This window comes from Neopelma chrysocephalum, unplaced genomic scaffold (assembly GCF_003984885.1).
Source record: "Neopelma chrysocephalum unplaced genomic scaffold, ASM398488v2 Primary Assembly neopelma1_62, whole genome shotgun sequence".
NCBI lineage: Eukaryota > Metazoa > Chordata > Aves > Passeriformes > Pipridae > Neopelma > Neopelma chrysocephalum.
The window spans coordinates 3,893,209-3,915,398 of record NW_020897719.1 but is presented as its reverse complement, the minus strand read 5'-3'; the positions used below and the strand labels follow the sequence as shown (position 1 = coordinate 3,915,398).

At 41.4% G+C, this 22,190-nt stretch overlaps 1 protein-coding gene across 4 annotated transcripts in view; it reads right to left on the bottom strand.

The window, feature by feature from the left end:
- Positions 1-21,600, bottom strand: part of ADAMTS20 (ADAM metallopeptidase with thrombospondin type 1 motif 20) — a 100,772-nt gene extending 79,172 nt beyond the window's left edge. For all 4 annotated transcript variants that reach the window (XM_027682237.1, XM_027682239.1, XM_027682238.1 and 1 more), the window contains exons 1-4: positions 21,472-21,600; positions 20,796-21,142; positions 7,177-7,339; positions 3,158-3,417 (exon numbers count right to left, since the gene is read on the bottom strand). In XM_027682237.1, coding sequence (XP_027538038.1) covers positions 3,158-3,417; positions 7,177-7,339; positions 20,796-21,142; positions 21,472-21,562 — 861 coding nt within the window. In that variant the 5' untranslated portion in view covers positions 21,563-21,600. The remainder of the gene's footprint in view (positions 1-3,157; positions 3,418-7,176; positions 7,340-20,795; positions 21,143-21,471) is intronic.
- Positions 21,601-22,190: the final 590 nt, after the last annotated feature.

Genomic DNA, 22,190 nt, shown 5'->3' with positions numbered 1-22,190 from the left:
TAGGAGCTCAACATTGCTATAAAAAACATCTTAAGAAATTTTTGTTTGAAGATTACACTCAGAAGTAGCAGATATACATGTTAATAAGAGCTGCCAGAAGATGCAAGCTATACATCTTACCACATAGAGTGGTAGTCAAAGATATTACATTCATGCTAAAGACGTAGTGTTTTATCATATGCTATTACCTCAAAGCCAGCAGCAAGTGTAAAACCCTAGTTTTAAAGTACAGATAGGTAAGCATAAGAATTAAATTGTAAGTTTTTTAGCAAAGCACTGGTATTCTTTCACTCATACAGTATATGTTAAATACTAGATCTTAAAAACAGTTCATATATTGATTCTCTATAGCAGCAATTATACAATGCTTTTCTTATTTACCTACAAGTCCAATTACCTAAGTAAAGAGATTTTAGAAACATTGCACTGTAAGGAATTGTAGTGGAATGTACAACAGCTACAGATGCAGGAACAATGTTTTGTTCTTAAAAAAAAACATCCAGGAATTACACTACCTATAACCACAACAACACCTTATGAAAATTATATCATAAATGTTCTATTTCATCGTAAAGTACTGTAAAAAACAGCTTCCATTTTAAAATAATGTTTTGACCACTTTGCTTTGTTTCTTGGAACAGCTCTTTATTAAAAAAGTCCCTATAAAAAATGGCATCTTTGGGATCACTTGTTTCTAAAAGAACTCCAAATTGGGTCTGCACTGTAAGTTAAAGAGAAAAAAACAACTCTCAGTACTGATTTTTTTTTGGTAATACATGAACTTTCAGACTTTCACACTGTTGGAAGTAGAAAAATTCAGAAGACTTAATAAAACTAAAGTATGCTAATCTCCCTTAAAATATAATTATTTTGCTTAAAAACCAATAAAAGGAAACTCCATCTTCTACATTTAGGTGCCTGTGTAACAGATGACAGCACCTCTACTGCCATCAGCTGGATATGCAGATATTAGAGCAAGCAGAATTCAGTTGAGTTGTCTAACTGCATATTATCTAGCATCCCTTCATGTGACATAGGTTATCAGACACCTATAAACAACTGGCAGTTATGACTCGCCATTTACAGGAGACTTGCACAGATTTGACATCACTGGCATAAGTGGAACCTGGTGGGATGAGACCTGTGACTGGAGTGCCCTGATGGAGAGTTACAGGCTCTTCAGGAAAGACAGGTAGGGCAGAAGAGGCAGAAGGGTGGCACTGTATATAATGGAAGGGTTAGAATGTATGGAGCTCACAGCTGGCAATGGCACCGTTGAGAGCCTTGGATAAGAATCAAGGGGCAAACAAATAATGCAAGACGGCATTGTGGGAGTCTGCTACAGACCTCCTAGCCAGGACAATGATACCAACAAATTATTCTTTGAGGAACTAAGAGACACTTCCAAGTCAACTTCCCTTGTCCTTATGGGGGACTTCAACTTGCCAGAAATTAACTGGGAGCATCACACAGTTGGTACAACCCGGGCCAGAAGATTCCTAAAAAACCTGAATGACAACTTTATGGAACAGGTCCTAAGGGAGCCAACTTGGAAACATGCCCTCCTTGATCTGCTGCTTGTCAACAGAGTGGATCTTGTGAGCAAAGTGGAGATTGGTGGCTGCCTCGGCCACAGCAACCATGAAAAGATCGAGTTTAAAATCTCTGTTGACAGGAGGAAAAGTGTCAGCAAAATCTCAACTCTCACATGAGGAGAGCAGACTTCAGGCTGCTCAGGGAATTAGTAAGTAAGGTCACCTGGGAAAATGTTTTTCCAGGTGCTGGGGTCCATCAGTGCTGGTCACTTTTCAAACATTACCTCCTAAGGGCACAGGAGCAGGCAATTCCAAAATGTCAGAAGTCAAGCAGGCAAGACAGAGGGCCAGCTTGGCTGAACTGGGATCTTCTCTTGGAAATACGGCAAAAAAGGAAGGTGTATGCCCAGTGGAAGTAAGGTCAAGTGACATGGTAAGAATTCATAGACACTGCTTGCTGCTGTAGGGAAAACATTTGTGCAGCCAAAGCTCAACTGGAGTTGAAGCTGGCATCAGACAAAGCATCACCAGTTGGGGAGGGGATTGTCCCGCTCTGCTCTGCACTGAGGTAGCCTCACCTTGGATATTGTATGCAGTTTTGGCACCACAATATAAGAAAGATATTAAGCTATTAGAGTGTCCAAAGGAGGGCAACAAAGATTGGATCATACTCTAAAGCACATGATGTGACTCTTGGGGATGGTCTTGTGCAGGGCAAAGGGTTGGACTAGATGATCCTTGTGGGTCCCTTCCAACTCAGCATATTCTATGATTCTGTGATTCTGAGCTTTATGAAGCAGCTGAGGCCAAGTCAGATGCCCTGTGGCTTCTTAAGTGGCACTGGGCACTTCTATGAAGCAATTTAATTGATCACAGTGAAAAGTAGAGAGCTATTATGTCCATTGAAAAGTAGATGTCTATAACTGGTCAAGTGAATAGCTGTCTATAAAGCAGATGTCTCTATAGACGCCAATATGTTCAGGTGCTTTAATTTGCAAGCCCCAAGGTAGATGCAGTTTCATATAAATTAAGCTTCTTGGATAGATGTAAGGACAGAAATCTAGAAACAATTATAATGCAGAATATGTTAGCATGGCTTTTGCCATGGTTCAACAGATGTCATGGTAAACTTTTTGATTATACAGAGCTTATTGTACTATATTCTGAATCAATACAAGTAATGACTTTTGGTTCAAAAAAGAATTTACTACAGAAAGATCGCAAACAAATTATGCCAACTCAAAGTCTGACCCATATTAATCTTGAATTTACTTGAAAACTTGAAAAACTAGGATTACTATAACCAAGCATTTTTTTTTCACAATGCCTTTTAACATCTGTCTGCTGTAATTAATCCATACATTTAACTCACTGAAGCTTAAGAATTCTTCTAAAGCAACAGAAAATCAGAAATCAGTCACATCATTTTACCTAGACACTGCATTAAACCGAAAAGATTCACAGTCTGAAATTTTGGCCTCACTTTTTTATTTATGTTTATGGAATCTCTTTCTTTTGATACAAAATTTGGTCAAACCGGAAGACAGGACAGTTGCAGAAAAGAAAACAAGAGAACAGAAATAATTGAAATTGTTAATACTTAAGAACTAGAGTTTACTTACTATTGACATCAGTGTTAGTATGTAGTGCTGTAAATTCTGCCCGTGGTGACGAACCATTTTGACATCAGCTGTAACCATCACTTCTACATATCTTGGATAGGAGAGAAAACGTTTTTTCCTGGAATGTGGATTGCCACCATCCTCTATAGAGAGGTTATTTAAAGCATAATTTAAACCGAGAGACTTCAGTAAAACACTGCTCTCTTCATTTAAACTGCTGAAGGTTGAACGCAATAAAGTGCTCTTCTTCAACTCTTTATCTGCAAAGTAAAAAAGATTTGCTGTTAAATGCAGTTTCTAAACCTAAAGAGGCAAAGGGTTTCCCAAAATAGACAAAGCAAACTTATATTTATGATCTTATTTCCAAGAGAAACAGTGCAAGAACTAAAAAAAAAATATATGAAACACAGAAGACTGTAATAGGAACATCAAATTAGATGTCTTGTACATTTTCATACATCTCTATCATAAATGAATTCTTTGTTAAAAATTAGTTATAAGGTAAGAATATTCTGAAGTTCCTAGAATGCAGTATAATCCAAACAGGCAGGCTGGAAGGAGAAAAGCACTACAACTTAAGCAGTACAATAAAGGAAGCAAGTTGGTTAAACAAAACATATTTTTACACACAAACTTTTGGCACCAATGGAACAAATCAAAACAAACTAGGTCCAATTCCTGAATTCAAGTCCCTACTGACTTTTAAATTTATGTAACACATTTATTTAAATATGGAGTTTACTTCATAAGCAAGTACCCATCAAAAACCTTCAGTGACCTCCTTGACAACTTTGTAAATATTCTTCATGTAGGATCAGGTTCTAAAGGAAATATACAATCTCAGATATCTCCGAACTACGTACTGTAATACTTCCAATAACACTGTATAGTCCAGCCACCAGAGGCTTCTGATGCCTGACACATAAAATCCACGCATTTTTCAGAATCACCTTAGGAACAGCTCACATAAAAATACTTATCTGAGAAGCATACCTGAATTCTCACTACTCTTCAGAAATTACACAGCTAACTAGACACTTCAGCCCCCTCCAAACAAATCTCCACTGTCTTTCTGGAAGCTAGATTTCCTTCTTAAAAAGTAGCTGCCAAAGAACATGTCTCGGTGTCCTGAACAGGCCGAAGTCCTCCCTCTAGAAATCCAAGGTAGAAGTTTTGTTGACTCCATTCCTTACTTCACCAAGAATCAAAAACTCAAATCTCATGGTCGCTATGCCCAAGACAGCCTCTGACCACCACATCTCTCACCAGCCCTTCTTTGTTCATAAACAACAGGTCTAGGAGGACATCACCCCTGGTGGGCTCACTTACCTGCTGTGTCAGGAAGTTATCTTCCACACAATCCAGGAACATCCTAGACTGCCTCCTCTCCACTGTGTTGAGTTTCTCTTTCATGAAATGTCAGCCAGCAGCTTATAGAATACTTTATCTGCCTCTTCATCCTGGTTGGGTGGTCTACAACAGACTTTCACCAGGATTTCTGCCTTGTTAGTCTTCCCCCTGATTCTCTCTCAGGCACTCAACCTTATCATTATTATCCTTGAGCCCTATACAGTCAAAACACTCCCCAATGTACAGAGCCAGCCCACTGCTTCTCCTTCCTCACCTGTCCTTTCTGAACAGCTGGTAGCCATCCATGGCAACACTCCAGTCATGTAAGTCATCCCACCATGTTTCCATGATGGCGACTACATCATAGCTTTCCTGCTGCACAAAGGTCCTCCTATTGGTTTCCCATACTCTGTGCACTGGTGTAGATGCACTTCAGCTGGGCTCTTGATTTCACCCCCAGCACTTGCATGACATCCTCAGGCTAATCTCTAATGAGCCTGGTCTTACTGCCTTCCCCCTTTAGACCTAGTTTAAATCCCTCTCAATCAGGCCTGCCAACTCACAGGCTAGAATCCTTCTCCCCTTTTAGACAAGTGAACCTCATCTGTCTCCAGGCTGGTGCCAGGAAAACCACCCCATGATCAAAAAAGTCAAAATTCCAAGGATAGCACCAGTCTTTGAGCCACTTGTTCATCAGGTGGGTTCTCTCATTCCTTTCAAAGTTCTTCCCTGCCACTGAAGGGAGGGGGGAAAACACCACCTGTGATCCCGTCCCTTCAACTAGTTGTCCCAGTGTCCTGAAGTCCTTTTTGATTGCCCTAGGACTTCTCAACCTCATCACTACCAACCTGGAAACCAGAAGCAGGTAATAATCAGAGGGCCATGATTATGATTAACCTATATACTGTGAATCTGTGAAAGTACAACCATTCACTTGTCACATATCCTAATAATGTGCTTGTAAATTACTCTACTCTATTTCAAATAAAACTAAATATTATTAAAATGTAGTGTTGTAGTGGTTTGAACCAGGTTTTCCCCCTGAAACTAAGAAAGTGGTAACCCCCAGGGGGTGGTGACCCTTGGGGTTTGACCCAATCAGTGCTCCTGCAAAATATAAACATACCACAAGTAGACCAGAAAAGAAGAAGTTGTTCTTGTTGTAAGAGGAAGAGAAGCCATGTTGTGAAAGCCACAAGGAGGAAGGGGCGACAGCCCCTCTGGGGGGCCTCGGCCCCCCAGCCCCCAGCTGGGGTCATAGAAACTCAGAAACAGTGTCAGACTGGACTGAGGTCTGTGACTTGAGAAGCTAAAGGAGTTTTCTCCACCGTGAGTGGGCAGATGGAGCAGCAGCAGAGACACCAGCGTCCGAAGAGCAGTGGCAAAGAGCCAAGCAGATAAGAATAAGCAGCAGAGCTGCTGAGCAGGAAGACACAGAGATCTCTGATGGAGAGAGACAGTGAGAGAGTTTGGGTAAGAACTGGACAACCAAAACTTCCCAAACTCCCTGGAGACTCCTCTGAGAGAGAGGAGGATGATCAGACTCACTTGAAAGAGTCTTGGGGTGCAGTATGCACTGCAGAGAGGAGCAAGAAGCTCAGACCTCCTGAGAGCTAAGCCAGGACGGCCAAAGGAATGTGTGTGTGTGGGGGGTGGCCTTGGGCCCCCCCCCTTGCTGCAGCTTCAGAGAAGCTGGCAGCCATCTTGAGGCAGAGCACAGAAGCTCTGTAAAGGGGCTTGACTCCCCCTGAAGATACCAGACCGTCACAAAGGCTTCTGCACTTCATTGATATGACCATGGTGGAGCAACCTTTGTCTGGGGTAATGCAGCCCACGGAAAGACCCTTCGTTTGCATCGGGGGGCCGAGAGAGACTTGGAGACTCCCTCGTGTGTATTGGCAAGGATTCAGCCAACATCTGCTTCATGAAAGACACAGAGAGAACTGCTGCTCAGAGACTGGAAGGGGTCTTTCCTTCTTCTTCCCTCCTGGACTTTAATTTGGAGGGAGAAGAGATTTGGCCCATTGTAAATATTATTGTCATGGTAGAGAGAGAGTTAAGATTGTATGTAATGTATTATACTTATTTATTTATGCGTACAGTCTTATACTATAATTCCCTTCCCCCCATATTGAGTCTTGTGTTTTTGTCTGGAAAAACCCATCTCACACGGGGTTGAGATGTGGGAGGGGGGGCTAAGAATCAGGAATTGGCTTTTGGGATTTCAAACCATGACAAGCATGAATAAATTATTAAAATACTCATAAGGACAAAAATCTACATTAATGGGTAATATTAATTACTTCCATTATTAAGGAAGACAGATGTCCTGTACTATCTGTTAGACTTACAATAAGTTCATTATCTTCTGTGAATATAAGCAACAACTTCCATGGATCTACTCTTACACCTACATTGTCCCATATGTAAAGACTGAAAAATCAAACCCACAGAGAAGTTCTTGCAATATCATGATTTCTTTTTTTATATGCACACTCTGTCCTACTTTTGAATTAGCCACCGACACAAAACAAAAGGGAGACCTGCCAAGCCCATGTGAAAGAAATGCGCAGGTTCAAATGGAACAATCTGGAGAAATATTACTTATGACATTAAATCTTGCCACTTTTTTAAAAAAAAATCTGACATTTGAAAAAGTATGACTATACCTGAAACTTCACAAGGTTTATGGGATTTCTGGTACTTTTTTTTAAGTTCTTCATGTCTGTATATTAGATGTGGTTTGTTATGTTCATCTTCATGTTCACCTCCATCTGCTTTCATCAGAGGTTCTAAAATGTATTCGCCATCATGTGCCTTAAAGATGCCCGTCTGAAAGTAAGAGAAGTAATTGATTTATTTTCCACTAAAAATACTGATATAAAAATAAATTTCATTGAAATAAAAGTTATTTATGATAATATTTTGAAGTTAATGATAATACATTTACATGTGAGACAGAGGAAACCTTAGTGGGCACTGGAGATAGAAGCTGGAAGGTAAAGCAAGAGAATTTTGCTTTCAGAGACTTGTCCCACCAGGGTAACTCAGACTATCTTGCATATTAACAAAGGATCAAAGGTAATCACTATACAGAGTTAATGAAACAAAGGGGATAACAAAAATAAAGCGAAGCCAGGTATAACCAAGCAGGACCAGTTGGGAACGCTGCAAAGGAGAGCAGAGGCCATCAAGAACTTCAGAATTTGAGTACTGTCCAAATTCTGGACTGATTTGTTGCCTTCTGTCCTTAACATAATTTATATAATATTTTTCTTCTAAAATTGAATTTTCCTCATAGATTAGAAACAATGTTAACCTGATTCTCTTTTTAGAGACTTTGAAATAAGTACCAGGAATTTGAAGATGACAGTGACATTAAAGGGTTTTTCTCCTTGATTCCCCCAACACACATACCCCCCACTCATCTCAGACACACATTAACTATGTAATGGGAACCAAAAGAACTTGATTACTAACAAAAGCATTGGCACATACACAAAGAAAAAGAGCAAAAATTTAGCTTCTTTTCCCCAACCCCCCACCTCATAATCCTTTTAATTATGACATCCTAAAACAGAATCACTTCTTTCTCACTGCACTTCTAACCAAATTTATAGTTTCCTATGGTTTAAGAACTTCACTTCAGGAGACCATGAGGAGGAAAACACATGTAAGAATTTCATCAAATTATTTTCAGATGTTTTAGCAACTTTCTCACTTTAGTCAATTAAGCATCTCGAGTGAGTAGTTGTACTGCATTCTGGCAGATGTTTTGCCAGTTAGGCATGTTGACCAGTAAGATAATAGCAATAATCTACGTAATATGCTTTAAGAGATGAGGTGTTCATGCTAACCTTGAAACTCCAGGTTATAGAGAGAGTGTCAGAGCAGAATAAATGAGAAGAGAAGGGGTTTTTTTTAAACAATCTACTAAGTCTTTTAAAAACTGCTGCAGTCTACCTTAGTGTCCAGGGTACTGTACTGGAATTGTAATATCCCTTGAATTTGGGATCCTTCTAAGAAGTTATCAGTTTTCTTTGTTTAAGAGTCTATTAGGCTTCAGGCATGTGTCAGAATATCTGTAATCTTGCCTGATACATAACATTATTAAAGATACTGTAAACACAGCACAGATGGATCCTCTGCACTACACAGCTAAATAGTATTTTCCTTTCAAGACTTTTTAAATCTAACTCATAGAGTTAGATCTAACCTCTAAATCTAACAGTCCTTCAAGACTGTTTAAATCTAACTCATAGAAGCACTTTTTCTGTTCATCTTTATTTAAATTCTTTGCAAGTAGTCTTCATGCCAGATCCTTTTTACATTCAGTTTAGCCTTCTCACATCCAGTGTTCTCAGGACATGCAATTTGTAGAGGACAGCAGACCGAGTGTACTGAGAACACCATGTGCCTCCTTGGAAAGGGCCTCATGAAAACAGACATGATACAGCTTGTCAGTTAGTCCTAAGGTGCAACCTTTGGGGAAAAATGACAGGGGCAAACAAGAGCATGTCACTCAGGGACAAAGCATCAATTCTTGCTGCTAAGATTCATGCTAGTGTTTATTACATATACTATAAAGTCCCCTTAAACAAAACATCATAAATTTGACCCCATATTATTGGTCAACACTAACAAGCTAATTAATTCTTTTCTCCTGACGTACCATAAACCCTATTTCTAGACAACACATATTTAAAGCACGTTCTTTTAGATTTAAGTAAGAACTTTATTGCTACAGCTTTATTTCACGCATGCATTTTACTTCCATCCTATTCTTTCAAACAGGTTGAGCAGATATTCTGAATTTGTTTCTTCAGTGGCTTTTCCAATAAACAGACTTCTGGATTTTACAAAGAAGGGGTTTCAGCTACAACAAACACAAAGATTATGAGAATAGTAGCCCAGAACTAAAAAGGAAAGAGTTTGTACTACATTTTAAACTAAACTCAACTTCCAGAATAAAATATCAGACTTCCACTGGAAAAGATGAACTGCAAGAACACGGCTATATTATTTTTCTACACTTTCACTCTGGAAAAAAAAAAGGGGGGGGTAAAACCCCCAAACACTAGGACATATGTTTTTGACTGAGTCTCCTCACTTTGAAAATTCACAATAACACACCATAAATTTACAGATCAAAAAGTTAGGACAGATAGCTGGAAGGGAAGAATCCTTTATTATGCTTCATGACCTCACAATTATTCTTAGTGTTTTGTTTTAAATCAAAAGATTAATACAAGACAGGAAAAGAACGTCTTCAAGACTGGAGAGTCCACCCTTACAAATACTTGGGATAGCTATTTTAGAAAAATATAGTCAAGCTTCCTCTCACTTGCTCAGTCAGGCCCACTGATTCTCACACAGTACCCCAGGATCAACTGCCTATTTAAGTATGGAAGAAATAGCTGAGCAAACATCTATAAGGGAACAAGCTTTCATTCTTTCCTCAATGAACTCTCTCCTCTTCAACAACGTACAGGTAAAGAAGTAATTACTACTACTGAGTAGTTAGGAAGGCCTCCCACCAGTAGACCACAACAGACTTTTTGCACATCCCCTATCCAAGTTGAGAAGAACTCAATTATGTTGTATGTGAGTAAGAGCAAAGGTTAAACATAAGGTTAAACATAAGTAGTTCTCTATCTTAAGAAAGGTATTTGGTATTTGTCACTCAAAATCCAAGAAGACATTGAACTTCAAGCCACCAATTCTAATCCTTTACTTTCTCTATGAAAACTAGAAGTGGATTTTGATTAGCTATACATGGTTAGCTCCTCATTTTCCTAACACATGGGTCTACAAAATTTCAGTCACCAGCTACACTGCCTGTTTATAATCTTCCATTCATGAAAGTGATACTTCACGTGGTGACAGACTCTGCTAATACAAATAGAGCTATTACATCTTGGGTGCACAAGGAAAAGGGCTATGACATCCAAATGAAAAATACTTCTAGTAAAACAAAATAAAGAAAAGTCACTTACATGTACTCAGCAACAGAGGCAGAGTGCTGAAACAGGAGCCCAAGCATTTTCAGGAAATTAAATCAGAAATGAACTGGATTTACTTATCGTCTACAGATGTCTCTGTACTGGGTTTGCATGGCCAGGTTTTGGTAGTGGGGGCGCTACAAGGGTGGCTTCTGTGAGAAGCTGCCAGAAGCTTCCCCCATGTCTGGTATATCCAATGCCAGCTGGCTCCAGGACAGACCCACTGCTGGTCAAGGCCAAGCCAATCAGGAATGAGAGTAATGCCTCTGTGGTAACATATTTAAGAACGAGAAATAAGAGTTGTTGGGCAGATGCAAATAGCAGGCTGAGAAGAGCAGAGTGAGAGAACGTGAACAACAATGCAGACACCAAGGTCAGTGGAGAAGGAAGGGGAGGAGGTGCTCCAGCCACTAAAGCTGAGGTTCCTCTGCAGCCTGTGGTGCAGACCATGGTGAGGCAGCTGTGTCCCTGCAGTCCATGGAGGATAACCAGGGCACAGAGACCCATCTGCAGCCTGTGGAGGAGCCCACGCTGGAGGTGGTGGATGCCTGAAGGAGGTTGTGACCCCATGGGAGACCCATGATGGAGCAGGGTCCTGGCAGGGACCTGCTGACCTAGGGGGAGAGGAGCCCACGCTGGAGCAGGTTTTCCTGCTAGGACTTGTGGTCTTGTGGGGGAACCATGCTGGAGCAGCCTGTTTCTGAAGGACTGTACCCCGTGGAAAAGTGACCCACAGTGCAGCAGTTTGTGAAGAACTGTTGCCCATGGGATGGACTCACACTGGAGAAGTTCATGGAGGACTGTCTCCCATGGGAGGGACCCCACAATGGAGCAGGGGAAGGACTCCTCTCCCTGAGCAGCAGCAGGAACAATCTGTGATGAACCAACCATAACCCACATTCCTCATCTCCTTGAGCCACTAGGGGGGAGAAGGTAGAAGTTGGAAGGAGAGAGGGGTGGGGGGAAGGTGTTTTTAAGATTTATTTTACTTCTCATTCTCCTGCTCTGATTCTGTTAGTAATAAATTTAACTAATAACCCCACTTAGAGTCTGTTTTGCCCATGACAGTGATCAGCAAGTGATCTCTCCCAGCCCTTATCTCAACTCATGAACCCTTCGTTATATTTTCTCTCCTCTGTCCAGTTGCAGAGGGGAGCGAGAGTGTGGCTTAAGTGGGTACCTAGTATCTAGCCATGGTCAACCCACTACAGCCTCTCAAACTATCTAACAGGAAATCTATCTGTAACATTCTATTTCTGTTCTCAGATAAAGAGATAAAAGTAAATTTAAAAATCCTCTTCAGCAGAAGTGGAGTACAAAATTGAAAACAGTCTCTTGCACATCATAAATAAGTGGTCCAAAGAAGGAGTGCTACCCAGGACTATGAATATGCATAGATTTGAGGAAATTTATGACAAAACCCACACGAGAATGATAATTTATTTTTTGGATTTAAAATACTACAGATGAGTTAAACACTTTATATTAAATCAAGATTCAGTGGATCAACGCAGCTACTCACTATATATGGTATGACTTAGTGGTTTAAAGTGGCTTAAAACTGTATAGTCTTAATTAGTGTATTTGCTCTATTCCAAGAGCAATAGAAATAAATATTGCAGAAGTTATGGTTAAAGAATGTACGATGCCCATATACAAATTACATCTTTATGTATAATCGTAACTTCATAGAATGCATGGAAAACTAAGAGATATATAGCAGGTTTCAGAAACGAGGAATTAATATGTCCAACAGCACAACCGAAAAGATTTCATAAAAACTCTGAAAGAACAACTGAAGTTCTGGAAAACATGACTCTAAACCGGTAGACTCCCCTCCAGGTAAGCTCTATTCCCATGCTCAAGTATTTTTCACATACTCAAGGTATGGCTTCTCAACTCAACTTAAAAACCTGCAAGTATTTTACAGCAAGAGCACTTTAATGGTCAAAGTAAATTACAAAATCCCTTCTTTTTATATTATTCTCTTCCTTTCTTCCATCCCTCCCCCTTGTGTTTATTCAAAGCTCTTGAATGATGTGAGAAGCCCTTCACCTTTTTCTTCCTGCTTCGCTGTTATGTTTTCTAATTAAAGACTTAAGCAGCATAGCTTAATTAGTTCACTAAAGAAAGAATTATTAGAGGCTATCTGATCATGGTACACTGCCAACATCTGGAAGAAGTATTTCTATTAGAAGATAATTCAGCTAGAAACACAACAAGAGCTAGTGGCTGCAAGCTAATTTCTTAAGACCAGAGCTAACATAAGAGAAATAAGAAAATAGCAATACAATCATAAATAATACACCAGCTAAGCAGCAGGAAGAAATATCTAACACCTTTTCAGAAGCGATTGAAAGCAACATTATGTTTGAAGTTCTTAGAAAGAGAATAAAATGCTAAAAGTTTGTTATAGGCAAAAACACCTTTCCTCGTAAGTTTAACTATGATCTAACTATATCTCTTTACAAATTCTGTGATGTTATGATTTCATAAGCTGACAGTAATCACACCTTTAGCATGCTGAATCACACCTTGAAAAGAATTAATGGGGCATTCACCTAGGCTTGGAAGCATTCAGGTCTGCAAAGGCATCTAATCACTGCTTAAATAAAATTACCTATTTACAGATTGAAATTTAAGTTCCATGTAAATGCCTAAAGAGATCTTACCTATTTTTATGTTTACATCACAGCTTATATAACCATAGCACTGGATCCAGTGTCCTTACTGCTGAGTTACTTTCACTCAGGAACAAATAACACATAGGAGAAAAGATTATTCTTGCAGGAAGTATAAAACCTGGCAATGGGTACCCTGAACATCACTTTGTAAAGCTATTCTATGCAAGAAACTCTGGCTGAAAACTAATGAAAATGGTATTTCAGGAGTTTCTAAATACAATTTGTAACAAAAAGAGACAGGCTAAATAGCAGAGAACTTGAGAGAATGTTACAATAACAATCTCAAAGCCAGCTGGAAAGATCAGAGGTTCATGAAAATTAACAAGATTCATTGGAGTGGAAGGAAGAGAAAGAGGCCACTTATTTATTTTTACCTTTATATGCAATTCACAGTGGACAAGCTAGACAAGTCAATTAAAAATATGCATAACAGTTTTTTTCATAGTTATATGCATGGAGATTCCATTACAGAAAGGCAGCTATTCTGCAATACCTACTGAAACTGGCAAAACAAAATGTACATATACATAAAAGGATATTTTTGTTTGTTTGGGGTTTTCTGGGGAAGGGTAGTTGGCTTTGATTTTCAGTTTTTAGAGGGGTTGGTTTTAACACAAACTATCATGAAGCTAAGTATTCCAATAGACCACAGATCTAGGAAATCCGTACTCTTAATCCTGGAGGAAACTCCATCATATCATCTTGCCTTGACCATCTCAGATAATGTCAAGCAAATTTACAATTGCAACTTAACTCCATTTAAAGAGAACTTCCTAGTTTTGATGTTTTCAAGTACATGCAGAACCACCTTTTCTTCTCACTGGGAGATGAATAGTTCTATATAGTCCCTTCAATCTCACAAGCACCATCAGGCAGTTATCACTCAAGTACACACAAGGTCTGGTTAGATTTTCACCTTAGTCAGCTGCACAAGCTCAAGCTACCTTGAGTACTTCTGTCAATATGTACATTCCCAGAAGGTAAAACCTGTTCTCACAGGGTCTGGCTTTGCTACCATAACCTTGCCATTTTCTACATGAGGCTACATCTGAAACAGAATGAGAACTGAGACTACCACAGATACGTTACCTCATGTGGAAAGCCTATCTATTCCAAGAGTACAAAGTTTCCCAAGATACACGATGGCTAACTATTGACTTGTTGACTGCCACCTGGAGATGGAAGCATTAACTTCAGACAAACAAAAAACCCAAAGAAACCCCAACCAACCAAAAAGTGTTTGCACATCATTTCAGTAATTTAGCTCACCTAGTGACAGCAAAGGGCCACGTGTATTGTCCCTTTGCCCTCCCCTGACACTCCTATCACTCACACTCATGCACAGAACCTTCTGTGTACTTCCTGGAAGTTTAATGAACATGTATATATGTAAATATATATATAAAAGTAAATCAAACTTCCTGTGGATGTCCACAGCTTTCCAGCAAACTCACCTGTGTCAAATAGATCCAAACTATAAAGGCAGTAGTTAAGAACAGGTTGCAGCCATCAGAACCATTTATTTGGCAAACAAAATGTGCCCAAGTAGCCATAGGGAAGGAAGGTCACCAGACACAGGATGTGGGTAAAAGGCAGGCCAGCGATGGTTGAGCACCCTTGACATAAAACATTATATAAGCAGGTCCCAGTCCGTTTAAAGGACAATTCATGCAGAACCGTTGGTGAACAGCAAGACACATACTCAGGTCCTACTGCTTTCAATAACGATGTTTTCTGTGACAGATCTTCAGCTGCACAATCAGCAACTCCATATATTTCCTCCATTAACAATTGCAATCACCAATTGTATTTGGTGATCTGTGCTGGCCCATGTGAGAAGGTATAGCATCTGTGGAAATACTTTCTGGAAAAGTAGAGCCTGGGGAAAACATACTGGAGAGGTTTCAGGTCTTTTATAACAGCTGAAGGGGGGGACCTAAGCTGTCTCACTATTTTATAACAAGTTGTGTGATTAATAGTGATTTTGCCAAGGCAGGCAGGCAGGCAGAAATTGACTCTGGGATACAGGATCACATTCAAGTAAATTCAAGTGTTATGGTCCATTCTCAGATGTATGTGAAATATGTATAGTGTCTATATGTGGGAAAACAAAGCCAAAAAAAGATGAGATAATAGTATAAGATGTATTTCATTCATTCTGTGACCATCAGGGCAACACTGGGAAGACTTGAGACAACTGCAGTCATTAAAATGGACTTTTGTTGAAAAATGCTAGATCAAGTGTCACAGAAGTGGAAATGTTTAAAAACTGGTCCTAATTGTGAGAATACATACTAGGGAAAAAATAATAGGAACACAAACCAAAGTAAATGAGATGAAAATTGCAAAAGAAATTAAGTCAAGAGCAAAAGAATAAACAAACAGAAGAAAGCAGGAAAAAGGAAAATCAAATGAAACAATCAAGGACAAAATTCTTAATCTAGACCTTTTCCAAGTAGTAAAGACAAGAGTTCAGTCTACTTCCTGGTCACTTGTTCCATTTAGATACAAAAACAACAGCCAAAAAGAAAGAACGTTGTATTTTTAACCTGCAAAGTAAAGCCTTTTACTTGAAACCACTACATGCTGATCAGAGACAACGCACAGGATCATAATGGAAGCATGGAAATTTTTCCTGTTTTGCACAGATTCAGGGCTGGAGTCTCATCTTGTATACCTACATGACAAGAGAAACTAGAACTACTAAGTGGAAGTCCTCACATCAGCCAGTCATTAGCATTAAGACTTGGTTTGTTAAAACAAGATTGATTGTCTTGAGTTGACATTTTCATAGGATTTTTTTCCTAGCTTGATGGAATGATGGAATCAGTACTTTAAGACAAAAACCTAAAAACCTAGCTTGTGCTTTATGGATGCTCATAGGTTTATAAATGCGACCTGAATGATAAAATCCTTTTCAGATTTAGAAGGTAACTTCCTTGAACTGACAGCTTTTAAGTTAAAGCATTAAGTTAAGGTAAGCATATCTTTCAGTTACAAGTGTTAAACCTGTCTTGGAAAAAATAGTGTAGTTTGTTCCACTCACTGAAGTTATTAGTACTAAGAAGCACAAAACCAGGGAGCAAGTATCTGGAGTCCGTGACCTCCACTAGATCTTCACAAGAAAATAGATGCTGGCTACCCTAACACTAGCTTCTTGGGCTTTGTTTTTTGGGGTTTTATTTACCAAACACTTAAAAAAAGAATCACATTTCATTAAAAGAAATTCCAGGACTGCCTACTTTTCCTTAAAAGGAACCACTGTACCCATCCATAGTACCAGGCAGAATTGTTTTCAAAACCTCTCAGAAAGGTGATTCACTGACCCTTATTAACAAAAAAATAAACACAACCTCTTTTACTGAAGATTCTGAAGATCCTCACGTAGGTTCATACTCCTGCCATTCTCCAGACAAAAGTAAGTCTGATGTGCAGTAAAGGAGTGTTACACCAAGGGGCTTCCTTGAGCTGCTAAGGAACTTGTCACACAGACCTTGTTACACTTCAAAGCTACATTAGAACAAAGCAGTCCTGCCCTCCCTGACTGCAGAAAGCTGACAGCTAGCAATCCACACAAGAAGAGATTCATGTGTACTTTTCTACTCTTAACTTCCACCAGTCAGTGCGCATGTGAAGTTGCTCTACATACCACAGATGATAAACCCAAAACAATGCATTTTTCCTTCTTTCTTACCTTTCCCTCTCTCACAGTAGTCACCTTTGGCACATCCTCCCAGCTCACAATAACTGATTTTAACTATCCTCAGCAACAGTCAACATATTCCTAACCCCCAAGAAAGAATACCAAGTTACTCAAAGGACTAAACAAACTGTTTTTGTAGCATTCATTCAGGATTTAAAAACAAAAAAAAAGCTCCTTTCTTTAGATGGGGTCCTGCTAGGAATTGAAGGTGCATTCTAGTAATAAATGGTGACAGTTCCCTTATTTTAAGACATTTTATTCACTGGTATTTGCTTTTATTTGTCAACAAACTTGTAAGTCATAATGTTCCCAAAAGTTAAATGATTTTTAAGCTTTTGGGTTTTTATCTCTTTGATTTTGCTGTCTGGCTAACATTTGAGAGCTCTACATGCATCCAGGGACATCCTCAGCACATCTTGTTTCCTGTGTTTGTACAAAGCTATAACTGACTAATGCAGTAAAAGTAAAAAATATACAGAACTTAAGAAAATAAAGTGAAATAAAGCATGAAATCTCAAAAATTACTCTACAGATGCAAGAAATATGCCTGTATATGATCAGATGTTCAACTAGGCACCCAGGCCATCACTCCAAATGACCTTCTGCCTTTGATGGATCCCAAAGTTCCTTAATTACACACTCCCTCCTTGCAATTACTATAGACTCCCTGCTGACCTTCTAACGTCCCTGTGCCATTTGCACCCCTGAACCCAGGGCATGCTCCGAAATGTAACACAACAAAACTGCATACAGGGTGTCAAGAGCCATTAAGCAATGCTCCATGGGTACTCTGGTTCGTCCATGCTCTTAGCACACCAGAAAAAGGCTTTACTGAGGGCGAAAAGGCAAAGCAGAGTGGAGGGGGAGAACACACTCAACATAAGAATGCAAAAACAGAAAAGATGGAACTTGAGAAGCAGGAGTGAAGCAGTTAATGAAGTAGTGCAGAACTTGGGGATAGATGCCTACAGGATAAAATGAACACAAGTACCTGGTTTCACTTCAGATGATTAAGGTGCATCTCCAGAGCAATTTTTAAAATTCCATTGTTACATTTCTTGTATATCTTTATATTTATGTTCGGGTCATTTTTTCCTCCCTAGCTTTTACAGCATTGGTCAATTATAAGCAACTGCCTTATATATGCAAAGCTGGAAGACAAAATTATACCTAATAGTTCAAAGCAATATTTTTTTAACTTCCATTACACTAAGCTCAAGTTCAGCATCAAGGAAAACAGATCTACAAAAAGAAGGGATTTACTTAAAATAAATACAATGCTAGACTATCAAGTCACTGGTTTTCTACTGTCTCGCTCACAATAAATAGTATCTTACCTCAGCAGCAATCCGACTTCAATGTTTGGATGTATTCATGAAGCATGGCACTGTTCAGTAAAAGAGCAGTAACTGACTGGTGTATTTTTGTAGGTACATTTGTTGAATGCACCTATGAAATTTTAAAAACCTTGAGAGTAAAAACACCTTTTTGCTAATTTTTGAGAGTAGCCCCATCTGGGAGTGGGGAATGCATTCAGGGACAATGCATTCAGGGACAATGACAAGATCTCACAGGACAATTCCACTTGGCCTCTATTTCCCTCTTTTCACATCCATTCTTCTCTGAACTCCAAAAAAGTTTTCTCCGTTGGCAATCACACAAGGAGTGTCACATTTGCTTTGAATCCATGAGGATGAGGAAGAACATAAGCTTGAAGATTCTGAGTCAGGTTGGAGGACACTGTGTAGTTATAGGCAACCACCTGGCTATGACCATCTCTTTGTCCCCACACAATCCCTCCCTGCAAAACTATAGGCATGTCCCACAAAAGTGCACCAGCACCCATGCAGGGCTCGGCTTCTTCTGAAAACCTCGCCAGCTTCATTAGTGAGGAGAAAGCAGCCATAATGCTGGTATTCTGCATGCCCTCAAAGGCTGCGCTTGCCTGGGCAAAAGGTGAAACAAGAGGTAAGAGAAGGTCCTGGGAGCATCAGGACAGAAAGGCCTTTGCTGGTGGCTCAGGCTGGGCACTTTGTCAGTCAGGCAATGACTGAGGACACAAAGTCCAACTGGAAGCTGCAGTGAAAGTTCACAAGGCTCATCTAGAAGAGGCAAAGGCTCAGTTTAAAAGCATTCAGGGATTTCTGAGTGGTCACATACATGATGCAGGCTGTAATGTACCAGTGAGGGGCCAGGGAGGGAAGAGAGAGAAAAACGAGAAGTGAGACATTCAAATTGGTACAGAGAAGAAGAGGGTCTTGTGCTGAAGAGTTTGAGAATTGCTAAATAATAGGCAGTTGAGACAGCTTTTAGGTGCAGTAGGTACGTGTTTTTCAGAAAAATTGTTTTCAGTGCACATGGTCCCTTCAAGTAATGAAGAGCAATAGTTTACAGGAATAAAATTCAAACAGGCAAAAAAGGTTAAGAAAAAAGAAAGGTTTGAAACTTCTCGTATTTATTCCATATAAAGTATGATACTATTCTCAATCCAATGGTATTTGAGCAACTATTAAAACATGAAACATGGAAAAAATAAAACAAAACCAACCATATTTGTGATCCCTCATCTTTCCTACTCTGTCTCTTAGTACAACAGTGTGTGTTCAGTATAGGTTTGAACTGGGTTTTGGATAATGCAGTCAAGAACTAATGGCAGTTGTTTGTAAAGCACAATATATAGGCAAAACTCAGATGAATACAGAATTACTGTTTGCAAATGCTCCTTTTTCCAGTAATTTCCAAGGACTAGACAAAGTCTACACACCAACCCAAAGACCAGGTTGTATATACCCAAATATCCAAGAAAAAGCACAAGATAGAGGTGTCTCTCAAGTACAAGTTATGTCTGATTCTCTCTTTCATCATGTGTATCACCTTCTTTTAATACATATTAAATGCTCCTGCACGCATCCAACAAACTCCATTCTGTTTTCTGTAGGCTAGTAGAAAGTGACTAGAATACGAAGCTGGATGTTTTCAGGTTCCAAAAATACACCTTTACTTCCCTGAGTGACTGCAAAAAAATGGAACAACCTCAACTTAAATTCTCAGTAATATTTACAACATCCTATTTTTACAGTGTGCACGCGTCACACAGACTTGCCCTCAGCATTTCAATAAATAGTGACATGGTAAAGCACTAGATATGAGTCCTCATGACTTCCAGGCAAAAAATTATAAAATTCAGCAACACAATACAACTGTTTTGATAGACAGTTATGTGATATTATTTCTCCATTATCAGTTTGGAAGATATAATAAATTTTATGAAGGGATAAGTAAAGAATGTATATCATTGCAGTTTTGATTTGTTTGCTCAATTCAGTTCTTAAGAAGCATTTCATAGACATACTCCCACTGAAGTTAGCAGGAAGCTTCCCACTCCCTTTTATCAGAAACATAATCAGAAAGCACTGCTCACACTTTCTAGAATATCACATACCTCTACAGTGTTGCTGAAAGCAGAGGAAGAAAAAAGATCAACACTAGCTCCTCTCCCATCATCTCAAGCACCATTATTCCTCACTCACAATCACAGTATCTGTTAAGCTACGAACACATAACTGATGCCGACTGACAGCATCATTTTATCAAATCAATAGCTTATTGTGTTTCTAAGTTATGCTTTTTCCTCTGTTATAATGCTCTTGGTGTTAGGAGTTACATCAACCAACTACATTACTGGCCAGCAACAGATCCTTTGAAAGCAGCATTTGTATATCCCACCAAAAAAGTATCATCGTGACTGCACACTGCTGATGCCAAGACATTTCATGACCAACTATTTGGAACGATGCCCAAGAATTTCCAGCTTAGCTCTCCGGCAAAGGCATCCCACTTCATTTCTTTCAGGGAGAAGAATATGAATGGAGACAGGAAACACTGACCAACATGCTTACCAAGCCACCGCAGATGCTGAAGACAGCCATGTGCGTCTCCTGGGCATTGACATGACCGCGGTAGAAACAGTGGCGCAAATCAGGGGAGGACTGCTTCTGCGGGGCGCCGACGTGCACCACCGTGTACTCAGCAGAAACGAAGCCCGCATCAGCACTCAGGTTGAGCTGGAAGACCTGCCCGTATGCACTGAGCTGGTAATGCGTTCGGAAAGCAGCAGGCTCCAGCGGTGCCTCCAAGCTCCTCTTCCTCCTTCTGAAGTGATGCGTGTGCGGGAAAACCTCTCCAAACTCATTCACTCGGACAGGTGTGATGATTTCATAGGAGGAGAGCTGCTTCACTAAGGTCTCTGCAACAGAGCGCAGGACGCTCAGCCTGCCGCCACAGCACAGCAACCCCTCGCTGGCATCCGCACGGCTCCTGGCAGGGCACTCGTGGCGCCAGCCCGGGCTCCGGTGACAGGCGGGAGGCGGGGGGCTGCCGCCAGCACGCCCGGCGAGACCCTGCGGCGGCCGCCTGGCCCCGCCGCCCCAGGGCCGCCCTGCTGCCACCGGGAGGCAGCTCTGCCTCCTCCCGCCCGCCGGCGGCGGGGGAACGGCGGCTGCCCCGCGGGGCACGGCGCACGCCGCAAGGCCAGGACCCCCGGGACGGTCGCCGCCTTTGTTGCCGCTCGCTTACCTTGTCCCGGGTGGAAGCGGACTCCCCATGACGCGGTGAGGAGCAGGGAGAGGAAGCACAGCAGACCCGCCAGCCGCCTCGCCCCCCGCATGGCTCGCTCCGCGGCTGCCGTGCCCGCAGAGCCCCCGGGCCGCCGCTGCCTCAGTGCCTGCCGCCCGCCCGGGCCGGCCCCGCACCGCGCCGCTCCTCCATGCGCCCGCGCCCCGCCTCGTGTCCCACCGCCCCCGCGGTCCCCGCACACGCCCGCGAAAAGCCGCACCGCGCCCGCGCTCCCGTTCTCTCTCCTCCCACCCCTCGCCTCCGCTCCCCCAACTCCCTCTCCGCCGCCGAGGTGGGCGAGGACGGCCCTTCTCTTCCCGTCCGTGCCTCCGCCTCCCGTGCCGCTACCCCCGCGGCCGGCGGGGCGGCGCGGAGGTGCCCGCTACCCTCAGGCGGGGCCATCCCCGCACTCCACCGCGGGCCGGGCCAGGCCCGCCCCCGGGACACGAGCCGCCCAATGGCGGGGTAGCGCCCCCTTCCCGCCCGCCCCGGGGTGGGCAGGGCGGCCCGGGGGGCTCGGCCCCGTCCAGCCGGCTCTGCCCGGCTGGGCAGCCGGCGCTGCCACCTCAGAGAGGTGTCGCTTCAGCAAAAGTGTGGTCTTTTGAGAAGCCCGGCAACGCCGAACTCCCTCCAGGAGCGGCAGAGGCCGCGGGGTGAAATCCAGGAGTGTCAGTGTCCCA